This window comes from Lupinus angustifolius, chromosome LG06 (genome assembly GCF_001865875.1).
Source record: "Lupinus angustifolius cultivar Tanjil chromosome LG06, LupAngTanjil_v1.0, whole genome shotgun sequence".
Lineage (NCBI taxonomy): Eukaryota > Viridiplantae > Streptophyta > Magnoliopsida > Fabales > Fabaceae > Lupinus > Lupinus angustifolius.
In genome coordinates, this window is record NC_032014.1 from 7,452,695 (window position 1) to 7,467,727 (window position 15,033).

General features: G+C 32.4%; 2 protein-coding genes across 2 annotated transcripts; one reads left to right on the forward strand and one right to left on the reverse strand.

Moving 5' to 3' along the window:
- LOC109349442 lies at positions 364 to 4,786 on the reverse strand. The gene is made up of 5 exons (XM_019590245.1): positions 4,520 to 4,786; positions 2,872 to 3,051; positions 2,484 to 2,772; positions 889 to 992; positions 364 to 801 (listed from the first exon to the last, which is right to left on the reverse strand). The coding sequence occupies exons 1-5, from the start codon at positions 4,691 to 4,693 to the stop codon at positions 649 to 651; spliced, it is 900 nt and encodes a 299-aa protein (XP_019445790.1). The 5' UTR covers positions 4,694 to 4,786; the 3' UTR covers positions 364 to 648.
- LOC109349445 lies at positions 10,169 to 12,060 on the forward strand. Its single transcript, XM_019590248.1, has one exon. It carries the CDS (start codon positions 10,208 to 10,210, stop codon positions 11,540 to 11,542), a length of 1,335 nt encoding a protein of 444 aa, XP_019445793.1. The 5' UTR covers positions 10,169 to 10,207; the 3' UTR covers positions 11,543 to 12,060.

Here is a 15,033-nt window from a genome sequence, read left to right on the forward strand (position 1 = left end):
AAAGTCTTCAAAGAAAGATCAATTTGACCATACCACCAAAATACAGACGGACACAGGAATATAAGTGTAGTAAAAAGGACAGTGGCCATAGTTCAATGAACACTTACCCACACATGCCAGAACCTATACAATAAATCTTGTGGCACAAGGATATCATAATCACTGAACTGCAGAATCATGTGGAGACATGCACGGTCAAGGAAGATAACAAAACATATTACTGCCTCAACAATTTCGACTAACAAATACTATTTACTGCAAAGCCTCGCACATATTCAATTTTCCTTTCTGTGGAGAGTAACTCGCCCGCGAGTTGAATCTACTATTCTACATTGGCACAACAAAACTTGAGAAAAGCTAAAAAAAGAAATGTAACAATTCATTACCAAAAAAAGAGAAATGTAACACTTATCTAGGATACCTATCCAGCTAGTCAATCATCGAAAAATTGATCTAACAAAAAATCATATAAAACCATTATGTTTGTATCTGTCTGCATATTGCTATCAAAGGTTTCTTCCTGAATCTATATTAAGGAAACACCTTTGGATAACCTAACCAGCATTAAACTCCAGAGTTGCCACGTCTGATTTTGTCTATTCTCTCAGGTTGCATTACCATCCACTGTAAAATATTTCTTAGATATACTTAGCACCTTCCCCTTCGAAAGAAAAGCGGATCTGACTTTGGGAAACAGAAGCTCTCTGGGAGTTCTGATAGCAATTTATGTCCTTTATTTTCCGAGGTTGAAGTAGTACTAGTTGAAACATCTGTTGTATGAAAGTTTCCAAATGGCACAACCTGCATATAAAGAAATTTGAAATGCTTAACATGCCATTCAAGATTAATTCAGATTGTTTATCAGACAAAAAATAAACTCCACACTACTTGATCATTGATTGAAGCATCATCAGCAGCTGCCTTCAACCTTTTTGCCATGGGCTTGCAGCTTGACCTGGCTTCTTCATTCTTGAAGCTTTGATCTGTGACCTCTGCCAAAAATATAGAGAAGTTAAATAATAGAAATAATGGCTAAAAAAACATAGAATAATATAAATCTTACACTCTTATTCCTGTCCTTTTTCTCAATCATGTCATATTTACACGCCTTTGCCTTTTATTGGCATGGTACCCCACAAGAATGGTTTAAAAGCATAATGGAGAAGAAATGATACTCTGCCCTTAAAAACCACTAACTTTAAGGACACCAGAATCCCATTTTGATACACGTTCCAAGTCTTGGTAGGCATTATATTACAATATCCTGTCCTCTTAACTAAAGGCATTGCATTACTAAACACTGCTCATTTTGTCAAAGGATGGTCTAATAGCTCCCTGTTTCAGTTAAGGTGTTGATTAACTTCTCACCTAACAACAAAATTCAGTCAATGAATTATACTCATTATACTTGACTGACTGCTAGCACTATAGCAAAGTTATGTGAAACCAGTGGTTTTGAGAACATTTTTTGACATGCTTGGCAAGGACTTCATTACAACAGAACATAGCTCAAGTATCTGTTAAACCATCACAAATACAAGGATCAAAAAGCTTTGAAAAAGATTCAATAAATCATCCGCAATAAACACCCAACTGTGGAAGTTTAAAAAGAAACTGAGATGATACAGACATCATATCATAATCATGTCTTTGGTTTTGTGAAATCTTCATATTGAAATCGTACTCTCACAATCTGTTTCGGTACATGTTAAAATAGCTTTACGGCCATTTAAAAATCAAGGTTACCAAAGCAGTTTAGGAGTTGTTTTTAAAAACAAAAAACTTAAACGCCACATGGTTATGCATTTACATTCTAAAACAAACCATAGAAATGGTTCAGTGACAAAAACATAGTTATGATGCACAAATATATAATAAAGCCATAGGTACATCAAAAACAATGTGAGGGAGGTATCTTTACTTTTAACTCTTAGTTATTTCCATACAAAAATATGTAGTGTAAAAAGTAGCTTCTTGGCTAGTCATTATTGCCAGAGCTGTAAATGAACAATGCCCTTTTCTAAAATAAATTGTATTTTTTCCAACCAACAAAATTGGTATTCCATAGCATAACAGCGGCTAAATCATTAGTAACAAAAGTGACCAGCATATAAACAGACCAGCACCAATAAGCTTTTTGTGGTCCTAGTGTTTCTGCAAAGAGGTGCTAAATAAAAAATCAGAATTGATATGCAAAACTTTTTCAAGTCATGGTTCAAGCAAAAAGATCATTCATTGCTCCTAAAAACTGAGCAAACCCATGATTTTAGAACATTAATTACTGAACACGGAGAATTTGATAATATAAGTGCTTGTGACACTATATGCATGTGTATTTTGACAGTGAGGACCAAAAACCATCAGCATACATAACATATGACAACATGTACACAACAAGGTGCAAGAAAAGATGGGTAATTGAGAGCATCATTATTTAGACAAAAGAATAAACGAAATGGATAATGAGATACAGTAGAAGCTACCAGTAGTACTTCCAACCAATTCAAGATGGAATAATCGGCAATTAGATTGCTTCTCCAAAATTCCTGGTGACCGTTTGGAGAATTTTGAAATCCCTTTTCCATGAATCCCGTCATCACGAAACAAGGCATCGTCATAAGCATTAGGTTCTGTCAAACTGTTGCCTTTTTCTAATGATGCAAGTCCCAATCGACTTTCTGCAACAACATGAGACTCAGCTGTGCTCTCTAACATATGTTCAATTCTTTCATGGCTGATCTTCTTCAAGAAGCCATCTTGTATTGCCAGAGACTGCAAGCAACAAAAGATAATAAGGATTCGTTGAGCAGAGAAAAGTATAAAAGTTAAAACACAAACCAAAATGGAGACAATTTTGAAATTTATCTTGACCTGCTGCCTAGGCATATTGATTGACTTTTGCAGAGTTCGAGATTTAGAATCCTTGTCTATGCTGTTTTGTAATCTCCAACCATGCAAACTTATTGAACGATGCAATTCATTCACAAATGAGTCTTCTAAATGATTAAGATATAGACTGTGTTGCTGATTTGTCCATCTTGTTGACTGGCCCTGGTAAGAAAAGTTGAGCTCAATATTTCATTACCAATAAAATGAAAAGAAAAAGTTTCAATCTTCATAATAAATCAAAGGCAAGGTCCCAACATGGAATGCGACTTAACATTGTTAATTTCAAACTCTATTATATTTATCAGCAAGCAACTAAGCATATGCCATATATAAATAGCATACTGATAAATAAGTTCTGTCAACAAATATGAGATTTTAAGTTATCACATGAATTAAATTAGTCAATCTATACATTAGAAGGGTGATAGAGTGCATGAGACTCCCACCTAGTGAGGTCTAGGGAAGGTAGATGTATGCAACCTTACCTTTGCAAGTGAAGTGGTTGTTTCCAGAATTTGAACCCATGACATCCAGGTTACAAGGCAAGCAACCTTACCGTTGTGTCGAGGCTCACTCTCTAGTCAACCTATACATTACTAAATTTAATTATAATGCCAAAAACCTAAATTAGATAAACTAAGTCTATGGCCAATTAAATGTATTTCCATGATTTTTCCTCTAATTGAAATCTCTCATGATGTTTAAGTTTCACAACAGCTTCTTCAAAAATCCGATATAGTTCATTATCCTTTCCAAATGTTTTTGGTCACTTTGTTACTTTGAACTCTTCCTATTATGAGTTCAACACAAAGATAGGAGAACATAAGCACATACAAAATTTCAGATTGCTAACAGGAACCAAAATCATATCAACTAAAACTTACAGTAAAACAAAACAAGCTTTTTAATATGCACTTGAGTAGATGTTCCAAGGAGAGTGAAAAGCATATCAGATACAACAATTTCAATTAAGCATAAGCAGTAGATACAAACCGAATGGAAATGTTATAATTATATATTTTCATGCAAAAGTGAACCGTCCATGTCTTCATTAAATACTCAAGTTATATCACACAGAATCTACACCACAAAAATATCTTCAAAGATTACATAATTTGAAAGATCGTCTAAGAGGCAAAAGAACATAATAGATCAAAACAACAAGAACAAGAAATAGTGGATCAAAGAGCCTCACCAACCTTATGCAAGGGCCAAAACCCTTACCGATTGCAAATTTATAAAATGATTTCATCACTTCTCTGTTTTTTCTACTGTTTTTACTTATTTATTTTCTTTACGGGTCATTTCTAGCTTAATTTAGCGGATTTTTTCTTCTTATCAGATTACATGATTTTTAAAAATAGACACATGCCATGGAAGCGTGAGCGCATGCAAAGCACAATTGCGTAATTAAACACCAAAGGATAGAAAAGACAAAAGCGCTCAAATTACCTATAATCCAAACGGTTATTTAAACACACACATGGATCCACTTTTGAACTCACGATTTCTAACCACAAGATCAAAAACTATAGATAGAAAGAAAGACGATTATATAAAATCCACTATCATACGGTGCATGAAAGCAATTCAAAATAGAGAAAGTGCAAAAAAGAACAAGTGAAATTACAGGAAACGGAGAATGAAGCTCCAAATCATGGAATGAATTGTTTGCGACGGTTATAGAAGAGGATGAGTCAGAGGTGGTGCGAGTCAACACGGTTTCGCAAGCATCGAGCAATGGTGGTTCTGGATCGGAGGAGATGAGCGAGTCAACTCGATCAAAACCGAGATCGTGTCCCATAGTGAGAGAGAAGAAAGAAACCCTCTCTGGTTTTGATTGTTGTGAATGTTGAAGAAAGAATGAAAGATGTGAACGAGAGAGGTGTGGTATTTTTTCTTTTTTTGGGAAAAGGGTCCACATGGCATCGCTTTTACACGTGTCAATGTATTCATCAGGGTGCCACATCAGCAAGTGAGATAATATCTTGGGTAATGAGAAGAAGATATTTATGTGAGGGAGGTGCAGGTTGAGTGGTTTATTAGCGCGTGTCTCTCATGCCGGTTTTTCTTGTGCCCGTACAGCGCGTCATTGGCTAAATACTATGCCATGATTCATCAAGTATTTAAGTCATTGTTCTTTTTCCTTTTCCTTTGCTCATAAAAAAGTTGAACGCTAGAAATTCAAATTTATTTATTTAGGTTTTTACTCAACTCAAGCCGATTAAATATTTATGTATGTATTAAAATTTTAAATATTTAATATTTGAAAATAATATTTATGCATTGTCAGTATACATATTTATATACAGTCAGTATATCATTCATCATTTGTTATTATTACATTTTTTTTTAAAAAAGCAATGATAATTAAAGATAAATAGTAAATAATAGACTGATAATGTATAAAACTTTTATATTATCAATGTATACATTTTTTAATATTTTAGGAGATAATAAATATGGATTTATTTATTTACATTTCAATACATTTTTATCATTTTCATTTCTTATTGAGAACCTTTTATTTATTTAAAACTTAATAAGTTAATATAATATATAATTGATCATGAATTGTCTTAACCCATCTACAAATGAGCAAGACATATACATATGAATGTTCTCTCAAATAGACTGAACCCGTTTTGGTCTGATTTAATCGGCCTAAACCTAGCTTGATTGTGGACTAACTTAATTATATTGAGTTGGTTATGTTAAAAAGGTAGGAGCATGGTGAGCTAATCTCAGTCTTGATCGTGAAATAATATTAATGTTTAACCATCATTTTAAAGAAGCAATGTCATCTAATACTTAACCATCTTTTTTATAGAAACAAATCAATCATAACGGATGAATGAAAGAAATGAGATGAATCTTAATTTTGATTATTATATGTTGTTTCAAAGAGGAAAAACATTACACATTATAATGTTGTGTGTTTAATGAAAGATGTAAAGAAATTAGAGTAATAAAGAAATGAGAAATAATTGAGAATAATAAATAAAAGAATGTGTAGATTTTTGTTGTCTTTGAGAAGAAAATATTGGTTGCAAGCTATTGCATTAACCTTGAAACCTGAAACAACTAATTATAAGCACCACAAAGCATTGCAAGATAGCATTCGGAGCTCGCCGAGATTCTCAGCACTATCTTGACACCACCCTCAAGCTGGCAAAAGGGTAATCTCCTTCCATTTCTTGATATTCCACCAGAAAATCTGAAAGCTGAAGATGTATCTGAGTATCAACCCCAAGGAATAAAGCACATAGTTCAAGAAGAAAACTCGGAAAGAAGCCAAAGCCCAAAGCACGTTTCCACTAGTGCACATAAAATTCAATGGTATAATATGATCTGGGCATAATTTGATTTTGGAGCAAAAGAACGAGAGGGTTGTGCAGTGTGTCTTGGGTGTTCAAACTTCCTATGAGCCATTCTTCCCCTCATGAAGATGCTCCTGCAACTACTTGATACCAGAGTCTGATATGTCACCGTTGATCTTCATATCAACATATCTATTTTCATAAGGTGACATAACAACACTCCGCACCCCCTTCTGTAGACTCCTCCATTCATCCTTTTCATATCGACACCATCCGAGTGAATTATTCATTGCTTTGTGGATTCTCATAGTTCTTTCTTGCATTTCTTGTGATGATTGTGATGTCTTCATTTTGCAGTTCCAAATTTTGAACTCTTCATTAAGCATTCTTGAATACATCCTCTTAACAGCATCCTTTTAACAAAAAACACATATTTGCTGGACCCGAAAGCAAGAAGAAGAATGAATGAGATTGAAAACACGATCAATGAAAGAAGCTTGGAATGATGGAGTCATCAGCGGAAATTATTGAAAGAATAATTAAGTTTTGATACCATGTATTAAGAAGGAATGAAAAAATGTTATTAAATTGAAAATGAGTTATAAGGAATAAGGGAATCGTCATTTATATACTACAATGCATAACTAATAACTAACTAGTTAATCAATTAATTAAACTTTTGATCAAATAACGAAAATAATATTACAACTAACAAACCGAAATCAACTATTTAACGTATTGATAATCACGTTTAGATTAAAAAATATGAAGTTCATATTTAAACCCCATAGTTCAAAATTTGAAGTTCATAACATATATTGATACATGCGACTATGCGAAGGTAAAGTTACCAATGTATTTTTTTATAGAAAATAGTACATAACCTTGTCTACTATGTTAAATGAAATGTTTTGTTAGATTTAATTGACATCCATTACGGTGACTAAATTTACAACTATGTTTACTTTTTCGTAGTGTAAAAACTAAATTGATTGATGATTACAATTTTAAGGGTCATGTTATGTCTTACTCTAAAATAATATTGAAATTGTTGTATTGTGTATTGAGCTTCAAAGAGTGCAAAGAGTTTTCTCTCATTCTTCCAACAAGCTCAAATAAGAATCCATAAAATATGTACGGTGTTAACTATATGGATTTGTTGGTTGAAGTAATTTGCGGAAGTTTAAAAGGAATTCTTATAGCATAATAAAATGTTTTAAAAAGGGGAATGTTCTAAGGACATTGACTTCAAGGAAATATAATATGTGTGATTGGTAAAGTCATCATGTAGCATGTAAGTAGTTTAAATTAGTAATTTATTGGACCAAAAATAAGTTAAGTAATTTATACAAGCTTATAAGCTCAAATTTAATAAGTTGATTGGAATTTGTTATGATTATAAGTAGGTAGCTTATTTCATTTTACATTTTCAATTAATAACCTACCAGTTATACTTCATCTACTAACTTATCATCTCACTCTTAACTTATAAGTTTTCATCTATTTATAAGCTTTGAATTGAGTTGCAAAGTTTCTTATACCTTACAACCTAATCTTAATATACAGACCTAGTAATTTTATGTTGAAATATTATGTCTTAAAATAATTAGGTTCTCTATTGTATTATTAATTGTTTGGGTAACCAACTTTTTTACATCTAAAAAAATACTACATCAATTTCATATTTCAAAGATATAAAGTTTACCAAGTTGGTTGTTTAAATGGAATGATTACCAAATAAATTTCAAGAATTTGAAAATGTCATTACATTATGAACTAATTTGATGACCATAAGAATCTTTTGAAGATTAAAATTTATAATATATGATGGTTATATTGAATACTCAAAACTTAATTGACAATCATTTATATAAATGACTAATTTGATGAAGATTGTATTATTTGACGATTTTAGTTTGACTAAAATTCTGCACGTAAACACTGTTTGAGTTTTCGTGGCTTCATATTTGTACTAGCAAACGCTATATGGGTCCTGATAGCTTGATAAGATGACATGTTTTATTTTGGTATCCCAGTTATATCTATGCTAATATGCCTGACATATTTGGCAAGAAGAAAAAGAACATGCCAAGGCGATATTATGTTTGACTAGTTTAAGTTACAGCAAAAGATAAATGAGTTTTCTTTACCTAAAATTTTGGGTAATTAGGTGCTAGATATTGCTTCTGTTTTTTTAAATAAGGGCAGTTTATTTTTGTCTTAAAAACTGTTAAAACTTTAATCATATTTGATAACTTTGCTGAAAGTAATTTTATTTATTTTTCAAGAAAAAACAATTGAATATTATTTTTTCATAAGCTTCTATTTGAAGCAATATCCTTTTGAGATTATTTTCCACTCTAAATTTTCTTTCCATTATACCCATCCATAGTAAAAAGTATTAATTATATTACATGAAGTTTTACACCCAAATTTTGTGATATTGTAAAAGCAATTTTCTTTAAGGATTGAATATGATATTTGATTTTCATGTTATTTAAAAACATATGTTGATGATACAGTTAAAATTATAGTTGTAGTACAATTTAGATGACTTTCAAAATATTAATATATTGAGTCCGTAATTGTCACGAACACAAATTTAAAGTATTGGTCGAAACATAAAATGCTTAATTGATAATTGAAGAAAAATATTTTGTTCACGAAACACAAAGTTGTGACACATTAAACAAGATATTTAAGTTTGTCTCATCATAATACCTTTTTTAGTTATGCGGCTACACCAGACACGTGAAAAATACATGTGTTTCTACAAATTGGAACGTGTATCAGTATCTTAGGAGGAGGTGTGTAGTCCACGTCCAGTGTTTTTTTCATTCATCATGTTATTAGTAGCTGGAGTGAGGTTAGGCACAAATGGGACTCGTTAGAGGTAACCAAGCTGAAAACATATCGATGCAAGTACCGATCGAGGGACAAAATTATTGATATTCAGTGTTTTAAATTATGACTATATTAGTCGGTTATACTTCAGTTTTGAGTGTTTTATGAGTTTTATGAGTAGTTACTAGAATATGCTCATAGTTGTGGTTATGAGATTATGGACATTGTGTTTGGATTAAAGTGTATGAGTGCCAATTTTTTGTGATTTAAAAGGAATTTTTTGATTTGATATAGAACAAGACAATTTAATATAGCCCAAATGCGGGTGTGTTATAGCTCAATGGAGTCACATCATTAATGTAACTCTCAATCATAATGTGGATACGACTACAATCATATCAACCATAATATTATAACTGTATTACATGATAATGTCTGTAATTTGAAACAGTGTATATAATCATGTTACACCCAAGATAAATTAAAATTATTCAATCCATTCTATTTAAGATAATGAATTTAAATATAGACAATCAAATGAATAATTTTAACAATAGATAGATTTGATTTCGATTGAATATGTAATATATTAAAACAAAAAGTAGAATAATCAAAGTCTATACGAAAAAGTGGTAAATGTGATTACTAAAAATTGATTTTTGTTTAAGATGTAATTCCTAAAAGGTGATTTTGTAACAAGTATTCTGAAAAATAATTTGGGGGGAATTTTGTTGTTGTAAAAAACAAAAAAGTTGGATAATCAAACCTATAATATTTATGCAATTGAGATAAACTAATAGTAAGATTTGGCTTATAAACAAAAATATGTGAGTAGTGTATGAAATTATAAGTTATATATATACATTAGTGTAAGAAATTTTTGAATATTTAGTAGATCATCTTTATCATCAAACACATAAATGATGAATTATATGGTGACAATATAATTTTTTTTATACTATTCCTACTAGATATTAAAATTTTAGTATTGGATGGTATAATTTATCTTTAAAAATATCCTGAATCAAAATTGTAGTGAGGAATGAGATCCTGAATTATAAAGAAGGATTATATGACACACGTGCTGAAGAATAGAATGTTCCTAGGTACCGAAGGTCAAATAAGAGAATATATATACCATACGATCCCACCCAATGAAAGGCCATTACTGTCACTCTCTGACACCCCGTATTTCCTTCTGCCCCCTTTCCCCATTCATTCCAAACCTCGATTTCCGTTCCCAATTTCAAATGGAATCTCGTAAATTGGCTGCGTTACTTTCCTCCCTAATCTCCCAACTCCTCCTTCTCCTTCTCCTCATTTTCCCTCCCAATTCCACTCATCCCAATTCCCTCCCAAACAATAATTCTCTCCCTCTGATCCACCACCTCCTCCTCTCAAATCAAATCGCCGCAACCCTCTCCGCTAAAAGAAAACGCAAGCGCCGCCATAATTTATTCGACCCGGATGAACCCGGTTCGGTTCTTCGGAGTCCCGATTCATTCGTTAACTGTTATAACATGACGTCATCCACCTTCGAGTGGCTCGCTGGGTTGCTCGAACCGTTACTCGACTGCCGTGACCCGGCTGGCCTATTTCCGATCAATCTCACCGCCGGGACGCGGCTCGGAATCGGGTTGTTCCGTCTCGCTAATGGATCCGATTACCCTGATATCTCGACCCGGTTCGGTGTGCCAGTTTCTGTTGCTAAATTCTGCGTTAAACAGCTATGCAGGGTTCTCTGTACGAATTTCCGGTTCTGGGTTTCGTTCCCAAATTCGAATGAGCTCGAATTGGTTTCGAAGTCATTCGAGAGTCTTTCAGGATTGCCTAATTGCTGTGGCGCTATAGAATCTTGTAGATTCGAAGTTTTCACGGATTCAACCTCTTCGACTCGATGCTTGGCTGCTCAGATAGTTGTCGATTCGTCGGGTAGAATTTTGAACACTGTGGCTGGTTTTGATGGATATAAGAGAAATACCATGATCCTAAAGGCTTCGACTTTGTATAAGGACATTGAAGAAGGTATGCTATTGAATAATTCTCCTTGGATAAACGAAAATGAGGTTAAGTTGAATCAGTATTTGATTGGTGACAAATCTTACCCTTTGCTTCCATGGCTTATGGTTCCCTTTGTGGATGATGAGACTTTCCCTGGTTCAATTGAGGAGAGTTTCAATAAGGCTCATGAGGTTATGCACCTTCCCGCGCTTAAAACCGCGGCTAGCTTGAAGAATTGGGGCATTTTGAGAGGGCCAATTCATGACGAAGTGAAGATGGCTGTTGCTTACATTGGCGCGTGTTCCATACTTCACAATAGTTTGTTGATGAGGGAGGATTTTACTGCTTTGGCTGGTGCATTTGAAGATTATCAGCTTCAGCAAGAAAGGTATAGAGAGGACTCTTGTAGGTTTGAGGATGATTTGGTTTCGGGGAAGGCTTTGGGTACGCGTAGCACATTAGCTACAATGGCAAGGAAAAATTCATGATTCAAATTCTTAAAAGCTATTCATTGATGCTCTAAGATGTATGCAATTTTTCAGCTTCCACTAGTGTTAGCATGGAAGTGAGAATGTAAATACTTCATCTTGAGCATTGTTAGCTTAGCATTTTTTTATTTGTTCAATAGATGGTGGTTCTTTTGTTTTGATCTGCATTTACGATGTCACACGTTCTTGATTAAAATGAGGGGATTTATGTGTCAATTGGAAGCCTTTAAATGTATTCCTCTGGCTTCAATTGGATAGACATGATTAGTGTTTTTTGTGGTGCCTGAGAACTAAAGAATCTGACAACTATAAATTTAGTTCTGGATTGTTCTTATGTTGACTTTTGGTTGATAAACATTGATCAGTCAAGTGATGTAGCTTCTGTTGTTTAGTTGTTTTCCATGAGAATTCCTATATAAAAATAACCATCTACTTTCAGCCCATTAATTAACATTTATGGTTTTAAAATCAGTCAAGATTGTGGTTGACTTGCATTTATTGCAATTTCAAGAAAATGCAGCTTTAATACAAGTTGCAGTTGCAATGGTGATGTGGTTGCAAAATTCTACCAAAACTGCAATATTGCAATCTCAAATATCGAAATCAAATTATGCTATTGAGCGCATTCAATCACCCATTGCTCTGTGCTGTCAATTTATATTGCCATGGTTCCAATCTTTTGAATTTCCAACTATTGCCAAAGATAATTGAATCATTGCTTTTAGTTCTGGCTTAGCATGCTCAGGATTTATGATGATACTTGCAGGGCTTGGTGGAATGTGTAAACTTAGATGTGCTATGCACGCAAAATATATTGCTTTGCAAACTACACGGTGATGAGTGATTAATGGAATTTCAGTTAGGAAACATTTGTTCCCCTTTTTTGATCATTTTGCCCAAAATGACTTGCATAAAAGTGCAGGGACAAGCATAATGTAAGGTTTGTCACCTAAATTATACTTCTCGGACGTGAAAACCAGTTTACAAGTCTCATCATGATGATTTTTTCAATAGAAATAACTACAAATCAGGAGAAATAAAACTCAGGAACTTTTTTATCCTTTGTTTATTTAAATCTTCAGGCTGTTGCATGATGCCTACTTTATTATTTTATTGATATGAACTTAGATATTTTATTAGTAAACAATTCTCTCATTTTTTGTCTTGTATTTATTTGGAGTAGCTTCAGTTATTCACTGTCCTTGTCTGCTTTTAATCTTTCTTACATCTAAAAGTTCATATAAATCTAAGGTATATATAAAATGGTGTTTTCATCTCTCTTTTTCAGGACTTGAAGCTAATTTGATTATTACTATTGAATTGCCATTTGGTTTTCTCATATTAAGATATCAAAACTTTGAAAATTGTACTTATAGAGCTTCACTGCACAGCTTTAATGAGTATTTTGCAAATTTTATGTAGTTATAGAAGTAATAATCCACCTTCATTCTCTATGATTTCCTTTGAAATGTCAATCAACTATAATGGATATGACAGTGAATTTGATTGCTCATTTGTTCCTTTATTGGCTAAATTATTATCCCATTATTTTGTCGGTTGAATACCCAACAGTGTGTTTGATTGATGGACTAACTTCAACTCATTGTGTTCCATTATCAATTGTTGATCCAGAACCACTATTGAGTACATCTTTATTAGCCATCACAAATTCTGACTGAACTAGCGAAATGTGATGTCTTTTCCTTTAGCACCTTGTTTCATTGACCCACTATTCTTATGCCCACATGTTGTGGTTTGTAAAAGATGAAAATTAAATTTTAATTGAGAAAATAATCAAACATGGCATCAGAGGAGAATGTATAATGGAGAAATCACGTTTCATGTTAAGAAGGGTTGTCTTGCTCAGAGGCGAAGTTGTGGGTGTAAGGGGACATGAAGTATAATTAGGCCAAACTTTAGGAAAGGTAAATGTAATTTCTTTAAATCTACTTGTACTTGTGGTAAGAAAAACTATGTGTAAATTTTAAGAGTAAATTATTAGAGGTTTTTCTAAAAAACAAAATCAACTTCAAATTTACTTAAATATTACACTTCAACCCAATTTGACTTTCAACCTATTGACCATTGACTATGTTTCGGTTATTATAGCCAAGTAGACAATACTTTTGTTAATGAATGATAATAGATGATTATAATGTAGCTGATATTGAGTAAAATTAAGGTTTGATTCAGTAAGTATTAGTTCAATTGTAATACATCTTACTCAACGTATCCATTTCATTCTCAACACAAACATCCCATATTAAAAATATGACATAATTGATTATCTACCATTTATTTGTGAAGAAGTTTCCCCCTTTCACTATATAAATGAAACTTGTAAAGAAGAGATGATATACAAGTGACAATGAAAAAATAGAGAATAAGAGAGTTGATATCCAGTATAGTGTAAGATTAAATTATTCACAATGGGATAATAGAAATATGTTATTAAATTCTAGTTGTTAAATTTTTTGGTATTACTCTTCTATTTTTACTCTATTTTATTTATTTGTTTATTGCTTTCACAAATGTCTATATTACATCACCCAAATGTCTATTTTACATCAACAAAAAAACAAAATTTTGCTTTGAATTTCTCAACATAAGCAACTAGCATTACCAGCACTTCTCTCTTAACCACAACCATAATCTAATCTTTACCACCGAATGGGTGCTAATCTCCAATACTTAATGAGTCGTTTTTTCTTCATCATGTCAAAGTGGTTCAGCAAATATGACCTTGCATCGATTGGTAGTGCTACTTTATAACAGTTAATACAAATTGTTACAATTAAGTTATAGATTTTTATACAATATGATCTGTAATATAGACAAGGAGGCAAGAGTAAATTGATATTAACAAGTTTCAACCATTTTCAATGTTTTCCACAAATTATGTATAGACACGGGATAGATGTGATCACGCACTCGCCATTTATTTTTATTGTTCAAAACAACATGAAAAAATCAAAAGTTATGTCTCACCCTATCTATTCAAGGAATACAGATAATCTGACAGAGGATCTTCCTTCCTATTCTGGAGGGTATATGTCTTTGGTATTCTCTCCCCTAAAGAATTAGGGAAATAGTCGGTATGTTTTTTCATCTCATTATAAAGTTTTTCTCCATAGTTAGTATAACAATATACGTGTATATTATTCATAAGATCGATACTTATGGAAAGAGATAGTTATACTTTCAAAAAAATTAGTTTGTTTGATAAGATATATGATATACAAAAAATGATAATCAACATATAATATATCATGCAAATATAAAAAAAAAATACACCATCAATGAATATATTATTTTTCTCCTGTTAAATTGGAGTGCTAAAATATTAAAAAAAATTAGAAAACTAAAAAAAACGTGGTTACTCCATAAAATAGTGTATTTTATTATTAAATTACAAAAAAATCATTATATAAGGTGTGAAGAAGAGTAAATAACCTAACATGTAGAGAATGTTTTTGAAATATATATATATA